This window comes from Manacus candei, unplaced genomic scaffold, assembly GCF_025592945.1.
Source record: "Manacus candei isolate 608988 ecotype Guabito, Panama unplaced genomic scaffold, ASM2559294v1 h1tg000057l, whole genome shotgun sequence".
NCBI lineage: Eukaryota > Metazoa > Chordata > Aves > Passeriformes > Pipridae > Manacus > Manacus candei.
In genome coordinates, this window is record NW_026138105.1 from 2,985,312 (window position 1) to 3,012,412 (window position 27,101).

The 27,101-nt window shown below is 54.0% G+C and overlaps 1 protein-coding gene across 2 annotated transcripts; it reads right to left on the reverse strand.

Annotated features, from left to right (window-relative positions):
• Positions 1–4,468: 4,468 nt before the first annotated feature.
• On the reverse strand, positions 4,469–26,842 carry ZNF341 (zinc finger protein 341). 2 transcript variants are annotated; one of them, XM_051802761.1, is made up of 15 exons: positions 26,728–26,840; positions 22,837–22,947; positions 21,590–21,777; positions 20,345–20,497; positions 19,227–19,460; positions 17,784–17,979; positions 16,505–16,589; positions 15,271–15,461; positions 14,181–14,374; positions 12,970–13,178; positions 10,967–11,063; positions 8,943–9,075; positions 7,905–8,016; positions 7,061–7,131; positions 4,469–5,542 (listed from the first exon to the last, which is right to left on the reverse strand). In XM_051802761.1, the coding sequence occupies exons 1-15, from the start codon at positions 26,756–26,758 to the stop codon at positions 5,034–5,036; spliced, it is 2,514 nt and encodes an 837-aa protein (XP_051658721.1). In that variant the 5' UTR covers positions 26,759–26,840; the 3' UTR covers positions 4,469–5,033. The 2 variants fall into 2 exon arrangements, 1 of the variants encoding a protein (XP_051658721.1); XR_007907032.1 differs by having other exon boundaries at positions 5,465–5,542; positions 7,905–8,177; positions 26,728–26,842.
• Between the last annotated feature and the right edge of the window lie 259 nt (positions 26,843–27,101).

Below are 27,101 nucleotides of genomic sequence, written 5' to 3' on the forward strand. Positions count from 1 at the left end.
GCCCCCGCGCCGCCTACAACTCCCGGCGTGCCTTGCGCCGCCCGCGCAGCGCCCGCCGCCGGGCCCCGCGCGCGGGGCGTGCCGGGAGATGGAGGCTCGGGCGCGGCGGCGCGCGGGGCACGCCGGGAAGGCGGAGTCCGCCGAGCGGAACGCGGCAGCGGCGGGCGAGTGACGTCAGAGCGGGTGTGACGTCACGAGACCGGGAGGAAGGGCGGGGCCGGGGCTGAGCGGGGACAGCCGCGGAGTGAGGGGAGTGAGGGGAGTGAGGGGAGCACCCCCGGCCGGGGGGCCGCCCCGGGAGCCCCTCACCGGGCAGGGACGGGGAAGGGGAGCTGACACCACAGCAGGGGCTCACGGGGCCCGGGGGGACCCGGCTCAGGTGGAGGGTCATGGAATGGTTCGGGTTGGAAAAGGGCTCTGACGTCACCGAGTCCACCCTGTGCCCGATCCCCGCCTTGTCCCCCAGCCCAGAGCACTGAGTGCCACAGCCAGTCACTCCTGGGACACCTCCCGGGGTGGGGACTCCACGACCCCCCTGGGCAGCCCCTGCCAGTGCCTGACCACCCCTTCCAGGAAGAAATTTTCCCTGATATCCAACCTAAACCTCCCCTGGCACACCTTGAGGCTCTTTCCTCTCCTCCTGTCCCTTGTTCCCTGGAGCAGAGCCCGACTTCCCCCGGCTCCCCCCTCCTGTCAGGGAGTTGCAGAGCCAGAAGGTCCCCCCTGAGCCTCCTTTTCTCCAGGCTGAGCCCCCCCAGCTGCTCCAGCCCCTTCCCCAGCTCCGTCCCCTTCTCTGGACATGCTTTAAGTGACCAAGAAGTGACCGGTGCCAGAGCTTGGAGCCAGGAGTGGGCTGGGTGTGATTCCTGGACAAACCCCTCCTTCTCTAGCTCCATCCTCACTGCTGGAGTGACCCCCCCCTCAGGCACAGCCGCCTCCAGTGGCGAGATCGTGTACAGGAAAATTTATCCTTTTAAACTTCCCTTTCTAACTTGCCACCTGTCCCAAAGCAGTTCTTCAATCCAGGGGTATTGTTGCCTCATTGGTGGTGACTATTTGTGAGCTCATTTCCTGGACACTTGAGTCACTCCCTCCGAGCTGGGGAGGCAGCACAGTCATATTTCCATGCTGGAATCCATAATTTCACAGTACCTGTGGACAAAGTCCCAGGAGAAAATTGAGGTGCCTGGTGCCAAGATTTCCTGGATACTTTCGAATTCTGCTCCTTTGTGCTTGGCCTCAACCACCTGGAAGAGTGATAAACCCCCATCTCCAGTCAGCGGGGTTGTGAAAACAAGTTAATTAGTAACACACTCAGACAATAACACTGTTTGCCACTGGAAATGGCCCAAGGAAATCAATCTGGAGCAGGGCTGGAGTAGTTGGTGCTCTGTAGAACAGGCTGGGATATACACACCACAGGGAAAAGAGGAAAAATGAACCAAACAAATGCTTGCCGGGCAACAGAGGGTTTTCCCAGCCAGGAGTAAGAGGGAAAAGCACTGCAAGGGAAGTACAAGGAGCTTCCCACGTACCAGGTGGGAGTTCAGCAGCTGAGCTGTGTAAGGGCTCCTGCCTTGGTCCACCTTGGTAACATTGCCATTGAAGACAGGTGGGAAAAGCAAATAAATACACAGGAGAATCCCGCTGAGGCTGATGGAATCACTCCCAGGGCAGGAAAGCTCCCAGCTGACAGCATGGGAGGCTGAGCAGGGTAAGGAAGAGCTTTTACCTGCCTGTTTCTCACTCTCACACAAGCATCTGCTGCCAGCGAGCACCACGGACCTCTGCTCTGCTCCAGTGCTCCCAGGGGATGGCTTTGGCTCTGGAACTTCCAGAAAATGGCAAGATGCTTCTGCTGGTGGGTTTGTAAAGAAAACAGCTGTTCCCAGGACACAGGATGGAACCAACCCTGTGGAAAGGTGCTGGGGGGAAAAGCAGTGCCCTGAGCAGCTTCGATCCACCTCGGCCCACGCTGCAGCTGAGCAGTGGGCAGGGCTCTTCCAAGGAAACAGAAACAAGGGGGAAATTCTGGGCAGAATTCTTCCCTCCAGGGAGCAGAAGAGCTTGTAGATATCTCAGCTCGTGCCAGGTTTGCAGGAGCTGAAGCAACTGGACAAAACTAGGACAGGGAGGAAAATCAGTGCAAGGTTTAGTCTGAGAGGACAATCGTACGCCCAAGATAAAACTTGTTTTGGTTCAACACCACCCCGCATGCAAACACGTATCCACCAGCCAGGGTGGCATCTTTGAGTCCCACAGTCATGTTAAGGACACTTCCCAGTCTTGTATTCCTCAACAGTCGCATCCTGGCTGTTTTGTGGCTCTGCTCACACCCTCTGAATTACACTCAGTGTAGCCAGTGCAGACCAGGTTCCAGCATCCCACTGAGCCTGCGCCGAGCTGGGGGAAAGCAGGATTTGGGAAGGGAAGGCCAGGCCTCCAGACAGTGCCACCATCGTCATCTCAAAATAAACCCGACTGCAGAGACCACATAATGACATGTACAGAGTGGTACAGAGGGAAGGGGAATAGGAAAAGTATATTTAGCAAACTGTTTCCTGATACTGTTCCCCCCGTGGGAGAGCTGAGTGCTTAAAACAAACACTGTGGGTAAATAAACTCTGCCCTTCAAGGCAGGCAGGAAGTTTCACAGCAGCACAGACACACCCAAGCAGGAAGGGCCACCTGGATGTCCCCGGCCCAGCCAGCTCCTCCCCAGCATGTCTGCTCAGAGCAGGATGCTCTGACCAGTTTGGTACTGGGGTCTCCCAGCCTCTCCTTTATTTGACCACCCATGGTGGACTTTTCTTCATATCAAATCAGAAGTTAGAATCATGGAATGGTTTGGGTTGGAAGGGACCTCAAAAATCATCCAGTGCCACCCCCTGCCATGGGCAGGGACACCTTCTACTAGCCCAGGTTGCTCCAAGCCCCATCCAACCTGGCCTTGGACACTTCCAGGGATGGGGCAGCCACAGCTTCTCTGGGCAACCTGTGCCAGGGCCTCCCCACCCTCACAGGGAAGAATTTCTTCCCAATATCCTACCTAACCCTACCCTCCTTCTGCTTAAGGCCATTCCCCCTTGTCCCGTCACTCCAAGCCTTTATGAGAAGTCCCTCTCCAGCTTTCTTGTAAGCTCCTTCAGGTGCTGCAATTTGCCACATTCCAACGTGTCCCTGTCACCTCTGGTCCATCCCTGTGCACCTCTGGAGCTTGGCTTCATCTTCTCCACCCCATCCTGTGAGGCAGCAGCAAGACCTCTCCTTAACCTCCTGTAAACCCTCAGCAACCCCTTCTCCAGCCTCCTCCTGTAAGCCCTGAGCTCCATTTCCTCACAGCCAACAACAGCTGGAGGTGCAGAAACACGACAAAAAAAAGTCAAATGAGCAAAAAATGAGTTAGGAAAGTGAGGGAGTGAAGTGCTGGCAGGACCCATCCTGAAGGGAACTGTGTGACAGTGTCCCAGGAGTGACAGTGTAACCCATCATTAGACATCCCAGCCTGGGAGCACAGGAACACCAGGAGACACACGACGGGTACTGCCCTCTGCAAGCTGCTATTTTTGAGATTTAAAGTTTTTAAGATTTAAGCAAGGAGACAAGAAAAGCACCCTGAGGTCAAGCAAGGGCTGGAGCTCAGGCAGGCTGCAGGATCAGACCAGTCAGACCAGTTGGCTCCAGTGGCCAAACACCCACCATTTCCCAGAGAGGAAGGCTGGGATTCCACAGCCAGCATTTCAGTACCCAGGACTGACTGAACCCACACTCTGGATAAACAGGCTGGAAATACAGCACTTTGCATCCACAGACAGCTGAGCATCTCATTACACAGATTTACCAGGGGAAAGCCCAGCTCAGCTCACCCACACATGGAATGGGGAGAAAGCATCCCAGGAGGACCTGGAGGCAGCAGCAATGTGCAGGTCTGGGTCAAGTTCCCTTCCCCAACAGCCAGTGCATCCTGTGGCAGCCTAAAAATGGAGGCTGAGGGCAGCACAGGAGGAGCCTGGCAGGGCAGTGAGACTTTGGGAGACTCCTACTTGGGAAATCAGAGAAGAATCCAAGTGGATAAGGGAATTGTCCCAGTCATACCAGACTTTCTTGCTGTTTAACCACACGAACTCCCCAGTGAATTTGCTGACAACTGGCCCACAGGACTGAGCTAAGAGAAGGTGGAGGCTGGGAAGCAGCTGACAGAGCTTCTTTGCAGCACCTGGCCCAGAGCTGACACTGCAACACCAGCTTCTGGATGCATCACAGGTTTCCTGGACAGGTCACCTCACCCAGGCCACTGTACACAGGGGTCATGTTTAACTGTTCTCAGGGATTGGCTCACTGATGCCAAAGGCACTCAGAGATCCTTGGATATGTGGACAAACCATGAACAAAACACTGTGGAGAGAAGAGCAACCTGAGAGAAGAGCCAACACACACATGTGCTCCCACACAGACTCCACAGGGCACGTGAGGTCCAGGGTGTTTATAACTCGTGTGGTACAAACACGGTGATCTTTCTACTGAGAGACACAGAGAGAAGATACCAGACACAAGTCTACCAGGGTATTTCTGAACAGTGTTCCCAAAGGATCTCAGGATGAACTCGCTTCCACTAGGAAGGATCAATTGCTTGCTCTCAGAAGGGCCACCCAAATACTGGGCAATACAGCTTTTAGGCCAGAAAAACCACAGATGGGACAGGCTGTGATTTGCAAAGCCACCAGATTTCAGCAGCTCTGTGTGTTGCAGGTTTGCACGCTCCTTCTTCTTACCCTGATTCAGGGATCTTTGTCTTTCTTGCCCTAAGCAGACCCGTGATGCAGAGGGACAAGAAATAATGGAGCTGCCTTCTTCAGTGCCTCGTAGCCACCAGTGGCTTCCAAGCAGTCCTCTGCTCCAGGATGGGAAGACTCAGTGGAGATGAAAGTCATCCTCTCCCATATCCATCTACCTCCCCACCAGAGCTTTGGTCTTTTTCACTGGGATAGATTTGAGCACCGAGTCCAACAGCCACACAGTGGCTCTGGGCACGGTCACTCGGTGCTCTGGATGTACACAGGGACAGCCAGCATGGTGCAGGGCCCGTCCGAGCCCGCCTGCAGCTCTGCCAGGGCCAGGTTGGATGCCATGCTGTTGGGCTGCCCAGCGACAAGGTCCGAGTCAGCAGCTCCTGACCCCCCGACCACGATGGACAGGACAGCATCCGACTCCTGGAAGGGCTCTTTGTCGGGGCCCCCCTCGGGGGGGCTCTCCCCGGCAGCGCCGCCGTCCTTCAGCTCGGCCAGCCCGGGCAGGGCCAGGCCCGCCTTGCGCCCCCCCCGTGCCACCCGCTTCTTCTGGGGCTTCCTGAGCTGCAGGTCCTTGTCCTTGGGCGAGCCCAGCCGGCACTTGTGGTCCTTCATGTACTTGTGGCGGGTGAAGCCCTTGCTGCAGGTGGGGCAGCGGTACTTGTAGTTGCCGGTGTGGGAGCGCTGGTGCTCCACCATGTGGGCGCGGCGGCTGAAGGACTTGTTACAGTACTGGCACTTGTGGATCTTCATCCCTGCACAGGACAGAGCTGCGTTAGAGACCCGCCCAGCCCTCCACGGCAGAGCTTCACCCTCCTCTCCGAGGAGATGTTCCCTGGTGAATGGGAGGAGATGTCGTGCCAGGCAAATTTGCAGGCAGAAAAGGGTGGGTGGCTACAGCTTAAATGGCTGTGTTTAACTATTGTTTGTAGAATCAGAGAATATCCTGAGCTGGAAGGGACCCACAAGGATCATCCAGTCCAAATCCTGGCCCTGCACAGATACCCCAACAATCCCACCCTGTCCCTCAGAGCATTGTCCAAACCCTCCTGGAGCTCTGGCAGCCTTGGGGCCGTGCCCACTGCCCTGGGGAGCCTGGTCAGTGCCAACCACCCTCTGGGGGAAGAACCTTTTCCTGAGATCCAACCTGAGCCTGCCCTGACACAGCTCCAGCCATTCCCTTGGGTCCTGTCACTGCTCACAGAGATCAGTGCCTGCCTCTGCACTGCCCCTCAGGAGGAAGCTGCTGACTGCAAATAAACATTCACAAAATCACAGAATCAACTGAGTTGGAAAAGACCTGACAGATCATCCAGTCCAACCCTTGATCCAACCCCACCGTGGTTCCCAGCCCATGGCACTGATGCCACATCCAGTCTCACCTTCAACACCTCCAGGGACAGTGAATCCACCCCCTCCCTGGGCAGCCCATTCCAATGCCTGATCACCCTCTCTGTAAAGAATTCCCTCCTAATGTCCAACCTAAACCTCCCCTGGCACAGCATCAGACCGTGCCCTTGTCTCACTGCTGGTTCCTGGGAGAAGATACCAACCCCCACCTAGCTCCCCCCTCCTGTCAGGGAGTTGTAGAGAGTATTCTTGCCTCAAAGAAGAGGATTAAAATACCAGAAAAACATGTCAGGTAATTGTGGTGAAAATGCAAAATAATCTTAAGGTATTATTTTCTCTAAGTGTATTTGGTAAGTAAAGAAATTTTCACTTTTTTTTCCTTCCAAATTATGGGAATGTGCAGTCTGAAACAACCCATAACTGCACTGTCAGCACATCCCATCTGATCCCACTCTGCAGGGCTTTGGGAACAAGGAAAGACTTTATTTTTACCCCAAGAGACAAAAGTCTGAATGTTCCCTAGGGAACAGGAATAAATTATTTGTCTTTATTAGGAGTGGGAACATCATTTTTGGAACACAGAGAGAAGGGAAACAAATCCCAAATCCTTTTGCATGTGAGATGGGACTAGGGAGGAGTGGACAGAGCACTCTGGACATTGATTTGACAGCAAACACACTGAGCAATCAGCTAGCTCTTTTTCAGAGTTTCACCAGCAGGACCTGCCTACATATTGTCTTAGAAAACAGCCCAAAGCTTAGACATAGTCCTAAATACAAGCTCACTTAAACAGGCCTGCAACAACACAGAGGAAAAAAAATCTAAAGCTAACTATTTATTCTTCTTTCTCAGGCTGACTCCTCCCATCACATGCTCCTGCAGCACCACAGCAAATCCCAGTCCCTGCATTCCCAACCCCTTACCTGAATGGGACAGAATGTGAGCCTTCAGCTTGTCAGGCCTGTTGAACTCTTTATTGCAGCCCGTGTGGCTTCTGCAACAACAACAAATGCTGGTGAGCAGCATGAATGGGCTGGGGATCGATGTATAAACAGATCCTGGACCAAAAACAGATCCATGACCCTTCTCCTTAGCAACACCCAGATGGCTCCCTCAGCAGGAGCTCAGCTCCCAGCCTTTCTGGGGAGGAACAAGGAATAAGCAGGCTGCTACAGGGACACATGGCTTTTCCTCTATTACACACAGTCTGTGTCTCACTATAAATGCTCCTAAAACCAGCAGGTTCAAGATCCAAGCTGGAGACAGAAGTACTTTGGAAGGAGCTACAAGGTGGCTGGAGCAGGGACAAGCCTATCAAACTTGGTTATCTCAGAAGGCCCATGGCTGTGCCATGGATTTGGATGTGTACCTTCCAAACCTGGGTTTTTCTGGCTCTCACATAAGGTTCTATACTGCCAAGTGCCTTTGGAGAAGTGGCAGCTGGGGAGAGCCCATCATTCAGGCACCCCTGTGCTCCATGGTCAATAATGCTCCTTCTCTGCCCTGGTGCTCCCCAGGTGCTCCCCAAAGCTTCCCATGAAGGCAGGTGTTATTTTGCAGGGCTGATGAACTGGGATGAAATGATGTGATCCCACGGGATGACAACGACAAAGAACTCCTGGGTTCCCAACTCAAAAGCCCGGAGCGTTCCCACCTCCCCAAGAAGCAGTGGGTTGGAAGGTGCCTCAGTGTACCCTGGGGTACCTGCAGGAGACATCCCTTCCATCCCAAGCCCTATCCCAACCATGCTGGAGACCCACTACGTACGAGAAGGGACATTTGTACTTCTTGAAGGGCTCGTGGATCAGCATGTGCCGCTTGAGCTTGTCCTTGCGGTTGAAGGCGGCATCGCACACCGAGCACTTGAAGGGCTTCTCACCTGGGCAAGAGAGGGGCTGAGAGTCAGGGACGGTCCAGCCACACAGGACAGGACCCACCATGGTGGCTGTGCCCAATATAAACTTCCCCAAACTTCCCTGCCTGATGGGTACAATCCATGCTGCACATTGCTCCTGCTCTCCAGGGCCAAATTCCACAGTTCTGCAACCACAGGAAGGGGGGGGAGCCGTAAAACCTATATTATATAAGTTTCTAGTATAGCTTGTTACTACCTTTGTACAAAATTCCTAAAATGCTCTTTATCATTCTTTGTTAAGAGCTTCGACAGAATGAGGTAAAGGGTTTTTCTATCTGTGAAAATGTACTGAGAAAGAGATGTACTGAGAATGAGTAGCTCCAGTCAGAGCTACTCAGGAGCCTTGAAACCACTCCAGAAGGCATGATATGGTGTCAAAGGAGATGAGGAAGAGGAAGAGAAGATGAAAATGGGGTCTTTTTGGGACCTCCGACTCAGATTCAGGAGGCATGCTGGGGGTGTGGTGAGGGCAGGGATATGGAAGGGACAGTTTTGGAATTGGGTGTAACAGATGAGGTGATGTCCAAATATTGTAATTAGATCCTGAATATTGTAATTAGATGACAGTATAAACTTGTAAAGCCTGTGCAACTCAGTGCGTGCAAAATATTCCTGTGCACCCTCGGTGCCATTATAAAGGAGTGCTTTTTGCCTTTTAATACTCAAAAATGCTCCAGAGAATTATTTCTCCTACTTTAAGGCATCAGGGGAGGCCACCTGTGTGTCCCACTTCTAACTGGAGCAGTACTGGGCATGAGGCTGAGGCAAAACCACACACGTCCTGAACTCACATTCCTACAAATGACTCGGAGTTATTCCCGTTATCAGGAAAAGAGCCAGGGGCACAGGGGCACAGAGAGGACAAGCACTGGGAGCTGTGGGAGCTGTACCCGAGTGGATGTGGGCGTGCAGCTTGAGGTAGTGCTCCCGACGGAAGAACTTCTTGCAGATCTGGCACTTGAACTTGCTGCCCCCGCCGTGCGTGGGGATGTGGCGGCGCAGGTACCTCTCGCAGGGGAACACCTGGGAACACACAGGAGCAAGGCTGAGCCAGCAGCACACACCTGACATCACTCAGCTGGCACTGCCAAGGGAGGTGTAGCCTGTGGAGAAAACATAAGAATCATAGAATCCCGGCTGGGAGGGACCTTAAGGATCAGACAGTCCCACTCCCTGCCATGGGCAGGGACACCTTCCACTGTCCCAGGTTGCTCCAAGCCCTGTCCAACCTGGCCTTGGACACTTCCAGGGATGGGGTAGCCACAGCTTCTCTGGGCAACCTGAGCAGGAACAAGGTGACTGCTTTCTCAGGAAGGATGCGCTGAGAAAACCTTCAGGATTGTATAAGGAAAACACAGATACACTGCTAAAAACAAACTAACAAATAAAACCCCAAAACAGAAAACAAACAAAAAACCAAACCAAAACAACAAACAAAGCAACCCCCCCCCAAAAAAAAACCCAACAAAAAACCCCCAAAACAAACCAACAAAACAAACCCCCCCCCCAAAAAACCAAACAAAAAAACCCAAACCAAAACACTAAAAAACCCAAAGCCAAAACTTTCTTATCCTTAAGAAACACATAATCTGATACCTTGCTGTTAATTTTGTACTACCACAGTGCTGAGAACCAGCATTCCAGATGGATGCCCAGTCCCCCAGCCAAGCCAGCACTAGATGTGCTGGGCAATGACCCCCTGTAATTATTACCTTCCCACCCAGTTAACCTCCCTTTCTGCTTCCTCATAATCTGTTACCAAAGATTCCCATTCATGGTCTTTATAAAGCCAGGAAGAATGGCTCCTTTGGCTAATGGGGATACTGGAAACAGCCAGCTGAGGGAATTCCTAATGAACGTGCTGCAAGCACACCTGAGGGGAGCAAAGGAAAACTTTGGAGTTCTGGCACCCAGACTGTGCTCTCAGATCTCTAGAAAACAGCAAGATTAGTATGAATTCAAACAGAAGTAAAAAATACTGCTGCAGGTAATGGGCTCTCAAACCCATCTGCTGCATGCTGACAGTCCCAGCTGGGCTCAGAAGGGCACCTGTCACCTGGCTGAGGAAGTGAGAGAAGACAGGTAAGAAAGATGGGTTACTAACCATGGCAGGAGTGTGTTTCCCCTTCCTGAGCTACCTCAGTACAGAGTGGTCACTCCTTTGAGATTGTCCCTGCCCCCACTGCAGGATTTTCATTTCCTTTGCTATAAACAGAGGAGCAAGGGTCCAAATTTTAGTCTGGATTTCAAAAAATAATTCATCAGAATTCAAGCCCCACAAAGTTCTGCCCCTCAAACTCCCTCAGGGGCTGTGCTGATGAGAATATTTCCAGCCAAAACCTACCCAGGCATCGTTCCACTCCCAGTCCTATCACTCAGACAGGTTTCTCTTTGCCAAGGACCACAGAGCACTCATCCAAAAGAGAGGAACGAGGGGGAACTCAGAGACTTGTGTGGCAATGGGAGATGAGGATAGCAATGGAGGTGTAGGAGCTCCCACAGGACTTGGAGCTTTCCGTGCCCAACCCTTCCAGCCAGATATAGCCCAGAATGATAGGTCAAAGACTTCCCAAAACCAGCCTTGCTCCTCCTGGTACACTTGCTTTTAAGCAGTAAGGACAGCAGCCTAGTGTCCTGTGTTGCTGTGGGAATAAGGGAGCTGCCCTGACAAATCCTGGTCAGTAAACAGGACCCAGGAGAAAAGCCAACACTGCAGGGAGGAACATACTCTGTGTGAGGCCAGAGAACTGGAGGCCAGGGGTGCAACCACCTCTGTCCCCTGGAAAGCAGCTTGTGGGCACCTGCCAGTCCATACTGAGGTAGAAAGGGAGAAGAAAGGGAGCTGAGGGTTCCTGCCCCCTCAGAGCCCCTGCCAGGTGTCCAGGCCTGGCTCAGGGAGGGATCACCCACCCACCTTCTGGCAGTGAGGGCAGGGGAAGTTGTGCGTTGCCGTCTGCAGATGGTGCTCCAGGGCTTCCGGGGTGGAGTATTTATTGACACACTTCACACACCTGGATGGGGAGAGAAAGGACAGAGCCTGTGAGCAAGGCTCCTCAGCAAACCCCACACCACTGCCCAGCCCAGCCACCTTCCAGGGTGATCCCTGACAGGGTTGGTTTGGTACAGAAAATAATCTCTCAGGTGCTCTGAAACCTCAGCAACCCACATGCCAGCTCACACTCACACTCAGCACCCTTCAGAGGGGGAGATGCTGGAAAACTGGGTGGAGAAGCCTTTAAATTCCAATGCTCTTCCACACAGACTGCCATGGGCACATATTCCACACTGCTTCCTCGTGGAGACAAGCCCTAAATACTGACTTCACCTTACCCAAAACACCTCCTTCCACCTTCACTGCTTCCATTTTTATTGCTCCGGTGAAGGAGCTGAGAGGGAGGGTACAGGATGACAGGGCTGACATATCCTGGCAGTATTTCAGCTGGAGAGCTCTGCCAAAGCTGACAGAGAGAAGCACCACCAGCAATGGGAACAGAGGCACTCACAGGGTGTACCTGCTGTGAAACCCCTTCTCCTTAGGTCAAACTAACACCTCCTCAAACAGAAGCAGGGCTCTAATCTCAAGGATCCCCACTAGCAAGCTGCAGGATGAAACTCCATAGTGCAAGGATAACTAGAAACCATGGACTATGCAAGAAGTAGCAGATATTTATTCCATGAAGCTCCTAGGTCACTTCAGTATCTTCTGGGCTTCCTAGTCTTCCTGAACATCTCTACAGGCATTTCAAAAGTTCCAGGGAGGTTTTTGTAGGAGTTCTCACCCAGAAGTAGAAATGCTTCCCAGGGAACAGACCCTTTTGCAGCAAAGGATAGATTTTTTGGGGGCACAGCTTCTACAGCCCATACTCCCTTTGCTGCAGGTGTTAAAGAACCACAGAAAACAGGCTGAGAAGGGGCTTCCCTGGGTCTCTGACCCAGCCAAGTGCAGGTTCATCTGTGCCCATCTTACTCTTGACTGGTGATAAGAGGACTTGCAGTGACAGGATCTTCCCACATAATCAATCCCAGCCTTTCACTGTTGTTCCAAAAGCATTCACTGAATCCCACAATCAACCAGGTTGGAAAAGACCTCTGAGATCATCAAGTCCAACCTATGACCAAACACCACCTGGCCTACTAAACCATGGCACTAAGAGCCACATCCAGTCTCTTCTTGAAATCTCCAGGGATAGTGAATCCACCCCCTCCCTGGGCAGCCCATTCCAATGGCTGAACACTCTGTAAAGAATTTCTTCCTAATGTCCAACCTAAACCTCCCCTGGCACAGCTTAAGGACGTGCCCTCTTGTCCCACTGCTGGGAGACTGACCCTCATCTGGCTACAACCTCCTGTCAGGGAGTTGTAGAGAGTGAGGAGGTCTCCCCTGAGCCTCCTCCTCTCCAGGCTGAGCCTCCTCCTCTCCAGGCTGAGCCTCCTCCTCTCCAGGCTGAGCCTCCTCCTCTCCAGGCTGAGCCTCCTCCTCTCCAGGCTGAGCCCCCCCAGCTCCCTCAGCCTCTCCTCACAGCACTTGTGCTCCAGTCCCTTCCTCAGCCTTGCTGCTCTTCCCTGGCCCTGCTCCAGCCCCTCCATGTCCTTCCTGAGCTGAGGGCCCAGAGCTGGACACAGCACTCCAGGGGTGGCCTCACCAGTGCTGAGTCCAGGGGCAGAATCACAGGAGCCCTGCTCCTGCTGCCACCCTGTTCCTGAGCCAGCCCAGGATCCATTGGCCTTCTCGGCCACACATTCCAAGTGCTTGGCCCTAGCAACCAGCTGGAGGGGCCCCCCACTTGCCATCTGGGTGCCCAAAAGAACCACAGCCACTAATCACACAGGGCCCCCTCTTCCCTCTAAGGTCCCCACCAAACACACTCTGCACCCACTCACTCCTACAAGCCTTGTGAGCACCGATTGCTACTGTACTTGTACACGGCCACGTCCTTCTTGGGGCTGTGCTGGGGCAGCAGGCTGTGTGAGTACTGGTGGACACCCAGCTCGTACAGGGAGGGGAAGTCCTTGCTGCAGAGGTGGCAGCGGTAGCTCAGCTCCTCCTGGTGGCTCTTGATGTGCTCAAGGAAGGACTCCAGCTTCTGGAAGGTCTGAGCACAGGTCTTCACCACGCACTTGTACACCTGGGAGAAGGGAGAGTGGCTGGAGCAGCACAACATGGAAACAGCCAGGGAAAACCTTCTGCCAACAGGCAGAGTGGCCTTCCTTTTTGGGAAGAAATATGGACTCTCAGGGCACTCCCCTGAGAAAGCAAGGCGGGACAAAGGGGTGTTGGTGTGAGGGCCTGAAACCGCTCAGGCAGGTGAGACCACAACACCCCAGTAGTGACTGTCCCACAACACCTGCACTGAAAACTTTGGACTTCATAGAGTTATCAAATCAGTAAGGCTGGAAAAGACCTCCAAGGCCATCGAGTCCAACCTCTGACAGATCACCACCTTGTCAACTAAACCACAGCACTAAGTGTCATGTCCAGTTGTTTGCTGAACACTTTCAGGGATGGCGACTCCACCACTTCCCTGGACAGCCTGTTCCAATGCCTGACAGCCCTTTCTGGGAAGAAATTCTTCCTGATGTCCAACCTAAACCTCCCCTGGGCTATCCTAAATCACCTGGCACAGCTTGAGACCATTTCCTCGCATCCTGTCCCTTGCTGCCTGGGAGCAGAGCCCGACCCACCCTGGCTCCACCCTCCTGTCAGGGAGTTGTAGAGAGCCAGAAGGTCCCCCCTGGGTCTCCTTTTCTCCAGGCTGAGCCCTCCCAGCTCCCTCAGCCCCCCCTCATATGACTGACTCTCCAGACCCTTCCCCAGCATCGTTGCCCTTCTCTGGACACACTCCAGCCCCTCTATGTCTTTCTTTAAGTGAGTGGCCCAGAACTAGACACACTTCACTTCTTTGCTTCTTTTCCAGCCACCCAAACCTGCTTGGTTGACTTCTCACTCAGCAGAGTGGAGGCAGAGGAGCTTTTCAAAGCTGTCCAGATCACACAGGTACAACCCTGAGGGCTGAGCTGCATGGGAAGCACTGGCAGCTTTACAGAGCAAGAGGCTCAGGACAGACCCTGGTGCGCTATATGATGCCCATCCCAACCTCACCACCCCACAGGGCACCCTCTGTCCCTACCTGTTCATTCTTGTGCTGTGTCATGTGTGATTTGAGCTGGAAATAGGTGTTGAACTTGCTGGGGCAGAACTGGCACTGGTAAGAGCTGTCAATCAAGACAACCTGCTTGGCCTCCAGCTTGCCTGCCTCGCTGTCCTCCAAGGGGCTCAGCTCTTGGGGTGGTAGCATGGGGTTCCTCGAGGGCTGAGGCAAACCTGCAGAAGGGGAGAAAGTCACACCCTGACATGAGACAGCTCTGAAGGTTGCTCTGAGAGCCAGGTCAGGCCAGGCTCCTCCTCCCTTTCAAAGACAGATTCTTTAGATCTCAATAACAGGGTGGTTTTAAATTTGTCAAGAGATACATCAGGGCTCTGACTACCGTGTCTTCCTCTCCTTAACCAGTTCCCTTTTTCCATGGATATAACTGTGCTTTGTGGAGCAGTCAGAGAACAGGCCTCTACCAGTGAACCAGAGCCAGATTTACTCCCATTCCAGTAGAAGACAGGAGGTTAAGATCCAGCCAGCTCAGTCCATGATGTCTGCAGAGGGCAGTTCCAGTGAGGCCTTGTCTTAGACATGACATTGTCACTGCCCTTACTCCCCTACCAGGACTGGGGCCACCAGCAGAGAGGGCATCCAGACACCACCAAGGAGCTCTTCTCTGCCTCAGGTATTTTCAGGTGGCTGCTGTGGCAGATCCAGCCCAGGCTTAACATGCATGTTGCAATCAAGCAAGGGCACTGGGCTACCTTAAACCACTGGGTTGTCTAGCCCCTAGACCAGAGCTGTCAGAGGTGGCTCATGCATCTGCCAGGGAGTGAGAAGGGGAAGACACTTTGTCCTGTCTGCATGCACATACTGGCACAGAGTTTGGAGTCACTGTCTCCACCAGCACTGAATCCACCATGGCTCGGGGTACAAAAGGATGCACCTGCCAGCTAGACCTGAGCAAATGAAACTTGCTTAGTGTGAGCTGCTAAACCCCACCCAGGACTGCACACAGCACACACAGCTCCCACCTCCCCTCCCTCCCCGTGTGGAGGTGCAGGGCCCTGCAGCCTCCCCACATCACTGCCCTGCCCCACGCTCGTGCCACCCCCAGACAGCAAACCTGTGTTCTCCTCGTCCTCTGGCTGGTTGGGATTCAAGGCCATGACCTGCACTGTGATGGAGTTGCGGGAGATGGTGCAGCCCAGCCCTGGAGGCCACACTTTGTGGGTCTGCATGTGCTTCTTCACGTTGGACTTCTGGGCAAAGGCTCGGCCACACACGATACACTGGAAGGGCTTCTCACCTGTGTGGCTGAAAGCAGAAAGCACCAAATCAGCAGCTGGTGGAGACAGGAGGCAGCCCCCAGGCAGGGCCTGTGGTGGGCTGGCTGCTGCAGGACAGTGCTGGGCACTCAGCTTGGCACATCACACCTGGGCCAGCCAAACAAGGGCTTTGAGACCTCATTCACCAGAGTAGGTGGACTGTGAGAGGCCTGGTGAAACCAGCCAGACAAAACACTTGTGGTCTGGGGACGATGAGGGGTCAAAGGAAGAAGTGGGAGAGGAAAAGAGCTCTGCAGCAACATCAAGACATTCACTGTCAGGGTCTCTGCACAGATCTTGGGGACCCCCATCACTTTCTCAGGGGTACAAGCCTTTCCTTCCCTGCCACCCTTCCTTCCCCTGCACACATCTCTTCTAGCTTGCAGACATCTCATCTCCCTGAATTTGCTCTCTCCTGTCCAGGGCAAAAAGGTCTTTCTACCCTGCCCTTCTGCTTCAGGAGAAAGACTGGTCTCCAACACATGCAGTACATCACGTGAAGAGTCCAGGCTGGGTAGGGGTACAAGCCCACCACTTGTTCCCTCTCATCTGTTCTGAGTCTAGCAGACTCTGCTGGGGGAAACTGAAGATTTCAGCTGCCTCCTGCCAAAGAAAAGCTCTCTTATAAGAGCTCCCTGTATAAACACTGAGCTTGGCTTGGTTTGCTAACACCAGCAAACACCAAACACAAGGGCTACAGCTTGCTAGGGAGGCACAGAAAAGGGAAGGGCATGGGCAAGCAGTGGAGATGCTGCTGCTCTGGTGATCAGGTGACAAGGCTGTCAAAGTCTCATCAGTGAGGGAAACGAGCCTCCAGTCCCACCACATCATCAGCACGAAGGTTATACCCATGATGCAGTCTTCACCCCAGTCACTGGGGAGGAGTCCTGGAATGAGAAGGATGAAGAATCCCCTCCCATTGCAGCATAGATTCTGGGGCATGACAAACTGGACTGCACAGACTCCCTCAGCAGAACTGTGCCCAGCTCCACCCCAGCCACCCTGCTGTGTCCAGGTCAGTGGCACTGTTACCTTCTGATGTGCTGCTGCAGGTCAAAGTTCTTGGTGAAGGCCTTGTCACAGTAAGTGCATTTCAGCTTGGAGGACTTGGGTTTACCTGCAAGCAAGAACACAGACAAGAATGAGACCACGTGGCACAGCCCTGTCCCCACTGTGTCACAGGGCTCTCACCCCCAGACATGACTACTCAGGACCAAGAAAGGGCTTATGAAAAGGTAAGATCTGCCTGGCCAGACTAGGGAGAGGTTATGGGCACAAACATACATTTAACATAGCCTGAGCCAACTCTAGTAGCACTAAGGAGTGTAGGCTGGTGGGGCAGGGCATCCCCCTCAGGCATTAACCACTCCCTTTCCACAGACCCTTCTGTGCTACAGAGCACACACTTCAAAGGCATGTTGGGCATTGGGAAAGACACAGGATTAGAGAGAGGAAGGGCCCCAGCTCTGTCTCTGCTGTGAACTCACCAGGTTAGCCATCAGCCAGAGCACATGCACATTCCTCCCTTCCAGAAGGTCAGTCAGTCACATCTTCTATCTACTCTGACGGGGTCTAAACCAACGGGGAACAGCAGAACTGTGGGCTGCTCTAGGAATTCTGGACTGAACTGCAGCATGCATGGCCATTCTCACCTCTGCAAACAAGGTTAAACCCTAGGATCTGTATGGTTGTAACTCCAGAGGCCCAGCCTTCCTGGGGACAAAGGCCACGTGCCTTTCCTCTACCTCACACCTGGGAGCTCCTGTGTCACCCAGCTGGGTGTGCTTGGACACCAACAACGGGTCAGCCTTGGCTCTGGGGCTCCTCCATCCTGGGACAGGGAACACTCCTGTCCTGCCTCACCTGGGGACAGGTGTGTTTTCTTTGTTGACACACACAAGAGGGATGGGCCTCCTCAGCCCTTGGAAAGAGAGTGTCTGGGGCCAGGCCACATCCAGCCCACCAGCCCTGTGGCTGGACAGTCTTCTTGGGGTAGAACGAGCTGTAACACCTTACTTGGCAGATGTGCCCACTTCAGGTGTGATGCAGTAACCTCGTAGCTGCAGAGACTTGGCACAGGTTTGCCCATGCAGCAGCACAGTGACAATCCTTCCACGTGCACACACGGGTGACAGGCAAGAAGCACATCCACGCTTGGAGCTGCTTTTGGCAGTTTCATGCAGGGAATCCTGTTCCTCCCTCAGAGCTGCACAGCCAGTGCCACCCCTCGGGGCCTGGTGAGCCCGTGGCTCAGCAGCCCCCTCCAGGACAAGCAGGGCGAGTGCAGGGCAGGTGCTGTGAGGACACTCACCTTCCTGCAGCCCGCTCTCGTTTTTGCAGCGTCGAGTTTTGGCAGCAGCAGGGGAATCAAAACCAACCATGGGACCTCCTCCTGTGCTGGTCAGGGCAGTGGGAGCACTGGTGCTCTTGGACTTGAACCCCTGCTTCCCAGGGCTGTACACGGGGGGAGAGGGGTACACGGGACTTTCCACACACTGGCTTGGTACCTGTGACAGGGAAATTCATCAGTGGGACAGGTTTGCTACACAGAATTATCCTGTGCCCCAACCTCCATCTCCAGCAACATCAGGCTATTAATCTGGTTGAGTTTTCCGCCCTCTGCCAAACTGGATCAAATTTCCAGTTCACCAGCCCAACAATGTGTCTCTAACCAAAGGTAGCACCTTGCACAGTGTTCCTGCTGAACATCAAAAAGCATCCAGCAGTTATTACAGCAGGAAGAGTACAGCAAAGAAACACTAAAATGAGCTGTCTAGTCCCTCACCTATAAGAGCTTCTTATCCCTCTGGAGCAGGTTACCAGGATTACTGCTGACCCAGTGGCAGGGATCTCCAGTGACCCCAGACATGCATTTCCAGACCCTGTTGCCTGCCCTGGCAGGACTGAATAAGGAAAGGAAGGCACAAGGAAACTCCAGGTGGCAAAGCACAACTGTTTGTGTCAGCACCAAGGTTAGAAAAGGACACTTAGATACAGAGGCATCAGTCTGGGGTGATGTGGTTTGAGGGTGTTCCTGCTGCCCACCCTGATAAATTAACATATCCAACATCCCCATCCACTTCTGACCACTGGCACTTCCAGATCAGATGCCAGCTACAAAGAAAAGGATGACAAACCTCAGCTACACCCAGTAGTTTCTGTTGTGAATGGCAATACAAATGTGGAGACTGCAAACAGCTGACCCACCAAGGCACCACTCTGCCTGTGCCTTTCTTTAGGAAAACCCACCTTGTCAAGCTCACTGAGATTCAGACTGAATTTTTCTCTCCACATAAGCCTGCAGTGTGCAGGGTGGTGCTCTGTACCTCTCTGGGAGGTGAGATCCCTCCTCTCAGCTCCCCCTCACTCCCAACACCTGCAGGTATTCTTCAACTACAACAAACACTCAGGTCTCCTAAGCCTGTGCTGGCCAAGTCTCTGTCCCTCTTAGCTGTTTCTCCTCAGAATCCCCACCATCTTGCTGACACCCTTCTGTTTGGTACCTTCTCCCAGAGGAAGTAAACATTGTCAAATAACCTAACACATCTTCCTACACTCTAATTCCACATTCCTGAAGGCCACGTTGGACAGGGCTCAGAGCAACCTGGTCTAGTGGAAGGTGTCCCTGCCCATGGTGGTGGGGGGTGGAATGAGATGACACTTAAGGTCCCTTCCAGCTCATGATTTCTAGCCCGAAAGACTCCCGAGCAGCCTCGCTTGTCAGAAGAGGACGGATCCCTGGGGGCAGCCTTACCTCCATGGGCGGGTAGGGCTGCATGCCCAGCGTCTGGATCTCCACCGTGCTGGCTGGTGCCATGGGAGGAGGGGCACTGTACACTTCCACCACGCCAGTGGTGCCCCCGGGCTGCCCCGGAGCCCCCAGGCTCGGGGGGGGAGGCGGGGGCTGAGGAGGGGGCGGCGGCGGGGGAGGCGGCGGCGGGGGGGGCTGGGACAGGTATCCAGCCCCAGCGTGCATACTCATGCTGCTCTGCAACCAGACAGGGAGAGACACACAACACCTTCAAAGTGCAGCAGTCAGGAGCTGGAGGGGCTGCTCCCTCACACACCTTCCCAATCCCAGTTCAGAACAGCACCTGCTGGTGCCTCGGCACAACACAGCGTGTCCAGCTCCAGGTTGGAGCAGATTGTGCTGGAGGCTTGGCATGAACCTACAGGTACACACTGTCTCCTCCAAAATCCAAGGGCTTTTATTGCTTTGTTTTTAAAGCTTTTAATCCTTCCTGTTACAAGGAAGATTTACAGAGCCATGGAAAGTGTAGACAGCCTGGGGAGAGCCTAACCACAGGAGGAAGGGAATCTCTGGAGCAAACTGACAAGGGTCTGGAAGCCAATCATTATATAGGGCCTCAACAAAAACTGGAGAGACCACGTTACAAAGATCTGATCAGCCAGCAACGAGCAGGTTTGCCAACAACACCAAAGTGTGGGGTGTGGTTGACACACTGGAGGAAGGCACAGGGCACCCAGAGGGACCTGGAGAGGCTTGAGAGGTGTGTCTCTGTGAATCTCATGAAGTTCAACAAGGCCAAGTGCAAAGTGCTGCACCTGGATCAGGGCAATCCCAAGCAGAAGTACAGGCTGGGGGAGAATGGACTGAGAGCGGCCCTGAGGGCAAAAGGACTTTGGGGGTGTTGGTGGATGAAAAGCCAAACATGACCTGGCCATGAGCACTTGCAACCCTGAAAGCCAACTGTGTCCTGGGCTGCATCCCCAGCAGTGGGGAAGTGTTTAAGGCCAGGCTGGACAGGGCTTGGAGCAGCCTGGTCTAGTGGAAGGTGTCCCTGCCCATGCAGGAGGTTGGAACTGGATGAGCTTTAAGCAAGACTCCCTGGGCCCACATGTGCCCCTTACCTGCACCGGGGGCTGTACTGCTGGCATGGGCTGGTCCAAGGATGCAAAAGCAGACATGGCTGACATCAGCACCTCATCACTGACCAAGATGTTCCCCTGCACCAGGGTCTGGATCAAAGGTGATGGGGGAACGGTGATGTATGTAGAGATTTGCTGAAAGGGAAAAAAAATGCATTGTTGGGCAGCAACAGGACAAAATGATAACCAAAAAAAAAAGACGCTGCTTTTTGCTGAACCTCAGTGTCTCTGCTCTCACAGCCTCTGGTCAGCAGTGAGCCACAGTAATTATCTGCAGCTTCCTGCTGAGCCCGTGGGAGTTTCTAGCCATAACAAGGCAGCTTCAGAAACGTTCTTCAGAAAGGAGGCAAAGAATATCACAGCAGCTGGTGAAAGTGGCCACTAGCTACAATTCAAATCAGGGGTTATTAAACAAGATATGCAGGACAAACTGGTCACAGACAAGTTCAGGCCTCTCCTGGGTGCTTGCCCCAGCTCAGGAAGGTGGAGAGCTGAGGGAGGCTGCTCTGATTGCAGATGGTGAACATTCTCATCTCTTTGGACAGGACTCGGATTATAGGAGGGGAGGGTGCCTGTCACATTTTTTAGGGTGGAAACAACCTGTGTTTGCAGCCCTGGGAAGAAGCCATATCCACTGGGACTATGTTAACTTGAAAAAAGCAGTTGGTTTGAAAGCATTTTGGAAAACAGCACAATTGCAGGCACAGTACATGCCCTGCAGTAGGGAATCACTCTGGAGAATTCTCTGTGGAAGGAGTTACTCCAGAGAGGACATTCCCTCAATGCTCATCACACCACATTATGTGGGTTTATTTCTGGAATCTTTATTTCCAGCCATGATGATGATGTGGGCTTATGTGTAGGAATGTGAGAGGAGGGATGAAGCTGCTCTCTTCTTCTGCCCACGAGCCAGACCAAAGCCCAGGGGACAGCAGGAGCCATGGCCACCTGTGTACTGTGCAGTGTGACACTGGGGCTCTTCAGCACAGCCAGGAGATGAAACCCCTCCTGTCCTGAAAAAGGGCTGTCAGACCCTCATGCTGGAGGACACCTCGCTGCAGGGGACCTCACTTCAACCACACCGTGAGAAGCCAACAGGACCACAACTGAGCCTCCTAGAAAAGAGGTCAGTCACGAGGCACCACTGGATCTAAAAGCCTCACCCCAGTGTCCCTCCCTCCCAAAATCCCAGCAGCAGGGCAGAGAGGCTCTGCCTGCACTCGGTACCTGCCGGCCGGCGCTGGGAGCCTGCGGCACCGAGGTGATGGACGGGCTGTACGCGCTGTTGGTGGCCAGAGACACTGTGGACAGGGACGGGGCACTGCCCTGGCACTGCTCCCTCTTGTGGGTCATGAAGGCAGGCAGAGAGTTGAACTGCTTCTTGCACTTCCCACAGAGGAACACGTCTTCGTCATCTGCAAGGAAGAGGGTCAGATCACTGCCCCAGGCCTTCTCCTGCTACACCCAACAACCACAATGTGGGAAAACTGGCACCTTTTGGATCTCAGCACCTCAAGGACATCATCATCCAGAGAGATCAGCTGCAAGGGCCAAGCTGTCCCTCCTCCCCAGTCCCAAGCTGTCCCTAAAGACAACTGATGTGATTGAGCCCATCTCAGCCCTGCTCCAACATACAAAACCCACCGTCTCCCTGGGACACACTGAATCCCACTGTCAGTCTTCTCACCCCAAAGACAGGAACAACCAACCCAGCCTTGTTCCTGAAGCACCCTCTGCTTTTTAGTCAAAGCAGCTTCTTCCAAAGCACCGACATTCTGCTGGCTGAGGCAGATTTTATTACTCAGGTTGCACAAAGGAAGAGAAGTAACTTGGATCAGGCACAGAGTCACTGTCAGCTTGTGTCCTAAAGCCACCCTTCCATGGGACTGATGGTTTTTGGCACCTCTGCTTGACACCCAAAGCAGAAAGAAGACAACCCAGTTACACGTCCTAGCTGAAATCTGCAGCCTTAGCAAAGCACACACCACTTGTAAACGATCCAGTTGGACTCACAAGGCTGTTTCTCCTGATTCACAGCCTGAAGCAGAACGTTCCTGGGGACACAGACTGTAAATCCTCTGGAGGATAACTTGGTGTCCACCCAGCCAGTCCTAGTCAAGCACTGTGAGTACCCATGTGCACATAAATGACCAGTTCCCATATTCACTCACACAGATGAGATACTCAAGGGCTGGAGTATCCCCAGGAGATAAGGAATGGCTAATTGAATAAAAAATGTGAACAGTAACAAGTAGTGGTGGAGACAGTGGCTTCTCCCTCCCTTTGTGACTTTATTGGAAGCACATGGTCAAGTCTGTTGTCATGACCATCTCCAAAAGCTCTCTCAGGCACTTGCCCCTTCCTCCTGCTCCGGTCCTGCTGAGGGCTTCCAACACTTGTAGCAGCCCCTACACATCCAGCTGTTCTGGGATGTGCAGCACTCCCACCCCTCTCCTCTCTCTCCCAGGACTCACCCATGGGCTGGATGGCACTGGAGGAGTTGACATTTTGAGCCGATGGATCCGTCACACCTCCTTGACCATCCAGTAAGGACTGCACAGCCAGCACTGTCTGATTATCCATTCCTGAAAGGAGACACAAACACGGATGGTGAATTGAACACAGCCAAACATGGAGTGCTTGGGCACTGGGAGCTTGCTCCCAGGTCATGGAGGGAAGCAACTCTGCAGCTGCTGCTCTCTCCTCCCACAGAGCTACTCTCACCTTCTCACCCTCTACTCCACAGCATCAACTATCACACCACAGCAACGCTCCCACCTGTCTCCATAACTCCTTTGGCACAGGAAGAAAAGGGAAGAAGGGCAAGAAAAGCCAAAAGAGGGCTTGGTTTGCTCCAGAGAGGAAGGATGTTTACAACCAGAGCTAAAAAGCAGGTATTGGGATGTCACAGAGCAGCAGTCTGGGTGGATCTGCCTGGGGACACAGCGTGATACAGCACAGACAAAATCCTTGTGTGCAGCAACTCCCTCAGCAGCAGTGCTAGAAATGCCTCCCTGTTTTCAAAGCCAGCATTCCCGGATCTGACCAGACCCAGGGCACACACCCCCCGTCAGATCTGTTGTCAGAATCAGCTTACTCACTTTGGCACAAACATTTTTCACTACAGCTAAAATGTTCTAAAATATTCCAGACAAATACAGGAGATGGGGACTGCTCATCTGGGGAGACAACCTGGCAGCAGCATGTGACCAGTGGATTAAGCCTGAGACACTCTTTCTTTATAAAAATCAGATGTAAAGGACAATCTGATTTGGGGATTTTTATGCTCCACTCCTCCCTGCCATTCCTTTATGACAAGGAACCCACAAATAAAACAAATGGCATGGCAGGGTTGTATGTGATACCTTGTGGATTAAGGGAGAGAAGACAAGTGGGGGGTTCTTCAGTTGCTTTTCATTTTTCTTCATGTTCTTTGCAAACTAAAACTGCAAAGCTCTGAGCTCAGAACTATGTGCCCCAGTAAAAGCAATTCTGTTGCTCTGATTATTCCCAAGCAGGGAGGTGCAGACCATTCCCGAGGTGAGGACTGTTCCTGAGAACAGCACCAGGAAGGACAGTGGAACAACGTAGCAGAGCCCAGCACAAGGGATCAGCACAGCAGGAGAACCCACCACTCCAAGTTCCTCTCGTAATTCTAAAATTTCTCCTGAACAACTGGGATGTTACCTTCTTGATGGGGAGTGCCCATATAATCTGCAGCCTGTTAAAGATACCCTAAAAACTTGTTTGTCTGGCATCTCCAGTGTGAAGCAAGTAACTGAGACTCTGTGAACACCTTTTCCATCGTTTCACTGAGGAGAGGGCACAAATACTGCTGATGTTCCTGGCAGGGAGCAGAGCACAGTCCTCCAAGGGCACAAGCAGCTACTGGAAAGCAGCAGATCCCACAACATCTCACACTACCACAAAATTCCCACCATGCCTATGGGAAGCCTTTCACATAAATCACAGGGAGGCACAGCAAAGCTGCAGGTCCAGTTCTGCAAGCCTTGGCTTGCCTGGAGAGCTGGAGCCAGCCCTGCAGGTCAGCCCCGCTGGGAGAACACCGCTGGAATGCTCCTGGAGGATCCCAAGCCTTGCTCCACAATACACCTCCTCTAATAACCCCTGGGCAACTGCCAGGGCAGCACTGCAGGCTCCTGCTGCAACAGCCACACCAGAGAGCGAAATGGAGCAGCCCTTCTCCAGCAGAAATAAGCTAAAAGGAAAAGAAGGATCGAAAACTCAGCTTAAGTACAGAATGGGGATAATGGGGATAATTAAGAAGTTTGTGCCAAGGGTGCCACTCTTGATGGGCCTGGCACTGGACAATTGGGTTTCTCTCTGGCACACAGTCAGATCTTCCAAAGAAAAAAGCCAAAAGACTTGATCCTCTTAAGAGGAAGAAGCTTGAGGAGAGGCCAAGACCTGAAGACAATGATGCAGCAGGATTGTCAATGCTGTACTCAGCCTCTTGATAGGGAAAAGAGGCCCAGGACAAGAGAAATATGCTGCCCTCATTTATTTGGCAATTCAGGCAAATGCCCCCAGAGTCCCTGTTTCACAGGGTAACTGCACAACACCACACTTCCCAGAGGGAAACCCCTGAGGTCAAGGTTAGTAACCCACGAACACAAGCTGGCAGTTACTTGGTTAAGCAGATGCTGTTCTCAGCCACCCACAGACTTCCAGGAGAAACCTTTGGATGGAGCCTGCCCTGCCTGCAGCCAGCACCAGTATGCATCATGAAACTTAAAAAACCCAGCCACTTCTCTCCTGGCACAGCAGGAGCTGAGGTGCCCAGAGCCTGACAACAGCAGGGTGATTTGGGGAAGCTAGGATAAAAGTACAGGACTACTGATTTGTGCTTTTTTTTTTCCCTTTCAAATTCCTCTCAGCTAGACGTGAAACAAGAGTGTCCATTTCACCCAGGTGCTACTTTTCCATCATGCATTGACCCTTCTCTGCTGACACCAGCACCAGGTGCTTTGGTGACAGGTGAAGATGCCCCTGTGCCCCACAGCCTGCTCTCAGCATCCACACAAATGCCAAGTCACCATCTACTTGTAATCACATCAACAAGAGAAAACAAACAAGCTCAGACACCAAAAGCTGCTAAAATTTGCTAAAAGGTTTTGCTCTCCTGAATTCTGTGAGGAAATTCACACCACGAGGAGCTGATTGCAGTGAGGAAACAGGGACCTGATTCTGCACAGGGTGCTGCCAAATGCACCAAGTAACCTCACAAAACAGAGGAATATATCTTCTCTGCTCCTCTCTCTGCTGCTGCGATCACAGGGGATGTTTGAAAGTGTGGGTGACAATCATGATGCCAGGCCTTCCACGTCAGCTGTGCCCCCACATAAGGGAAAATACATCTGTAATCCAGATTAAGAAATCAATGCCTGGGAAATAGTTTTTCCCCAAACAGGCTCAGACTGGCACAGCTTGACACGTCCAGGAGTCCCCCTGGGATGGCACCTGCCTGTGACAGTGTCCCAGTGCCAAACTGAGATGAATTTGAGCACAACCCATTCACCCACACAATGGGCGCTGCCTGGGCTGTGCAGAGGGCACAGACACCTCCAAAATACACATGTAGGGGCCATCACTCCCTGGGCACCATCCCTGGGGCTGGCAGGGAGCGTGGCACAGCAGTGTGAGCCCTGGGCTGATGGGAGGATGGGGGACCCCAGCACGCTGGGCACAGCGACAGGGGGCAACGGAAGGGGGAGAGGCACACGAGTCACACGGTGCCCTGGGGATTGGGGATCCTGTTTCCTGGGCACAGAGAGGAGGGCGGTGGGAGTGCCCCGATGTGCAGGGCAGAGGGGCAGGGAGGGCAAGGGGTGCATTGGGGCATCGGGCACAGGGACAGGGATGGGATGGGGTGCCCCGGAGCGCTGGGCACAGGGACAGCGATGGGATGGGACGGTGTGCCTCGCGGTATCGGGCCCTGGGGCAGGGAGGGGCTGAGGTGCACAGCGTCCGTGGCCAACGAGGGCTACCCGGAGCACAGGGCACAGGGATGGGCAGTGCGGGCATGTCCCGGCGCACAGGCAGGAGGTGGCACCGGGCCGGGGGTCCGGAGGTGGCAGGGACACAGCAGGGAGCCGGGTACGGGGATGCCCGGGCTGCGGCGGGGGCTGCGGGCGGGGGCTGCGGCGCCGTCCCCGCCGCGGGGAGCGCGGGGGCACAGCCCGGGGCTGCCGGGAGCGCCCCACGCCGCGCCGGGCCGGGCCTGGCGGGGCTGCCCCGCCGCGGCCCCCCGTCCCTCGCGGCGGCAGCGCCGGGCAGCGGGAGCTCGGGGGGCGCGGGGGTCGCAGCCCGCGGGTGCCGGCGCGGCCCCGGCGCGGCCCCGTTACCTTCCAGCGCCTCGAAGATCGCCTGCGCCATCTTGGAGCGGCGGCGGGAGCGGCCGCGCCGCCAGGGGGCGCCCTCCGCCCGCAACGCGCCCTCAGCGCGGGAGGGGCGGAGGCGGCCCCGGCGCTGGTTTTGGGGAGGGAGGAGCGTTTAACTCGGTGCCGCCGCTACAGCCCGCGGAGACTGGGCAGGCACCGCGTCGCGGCTGCCCCCGCCCCGCTCAGGCTCCCGCCGCGACCCCCGCGCCATGACCGGGTGATGCCGGGCCGGGCCCTCAGCGGCACCCACAGGGAGAGGGGTGGGCGGGACACAGTGCGCGGCGCTCATTGGCTACCGGGCGGGCGCTCCGCGCCAATGAGCGGTTGAGATGGCGCCA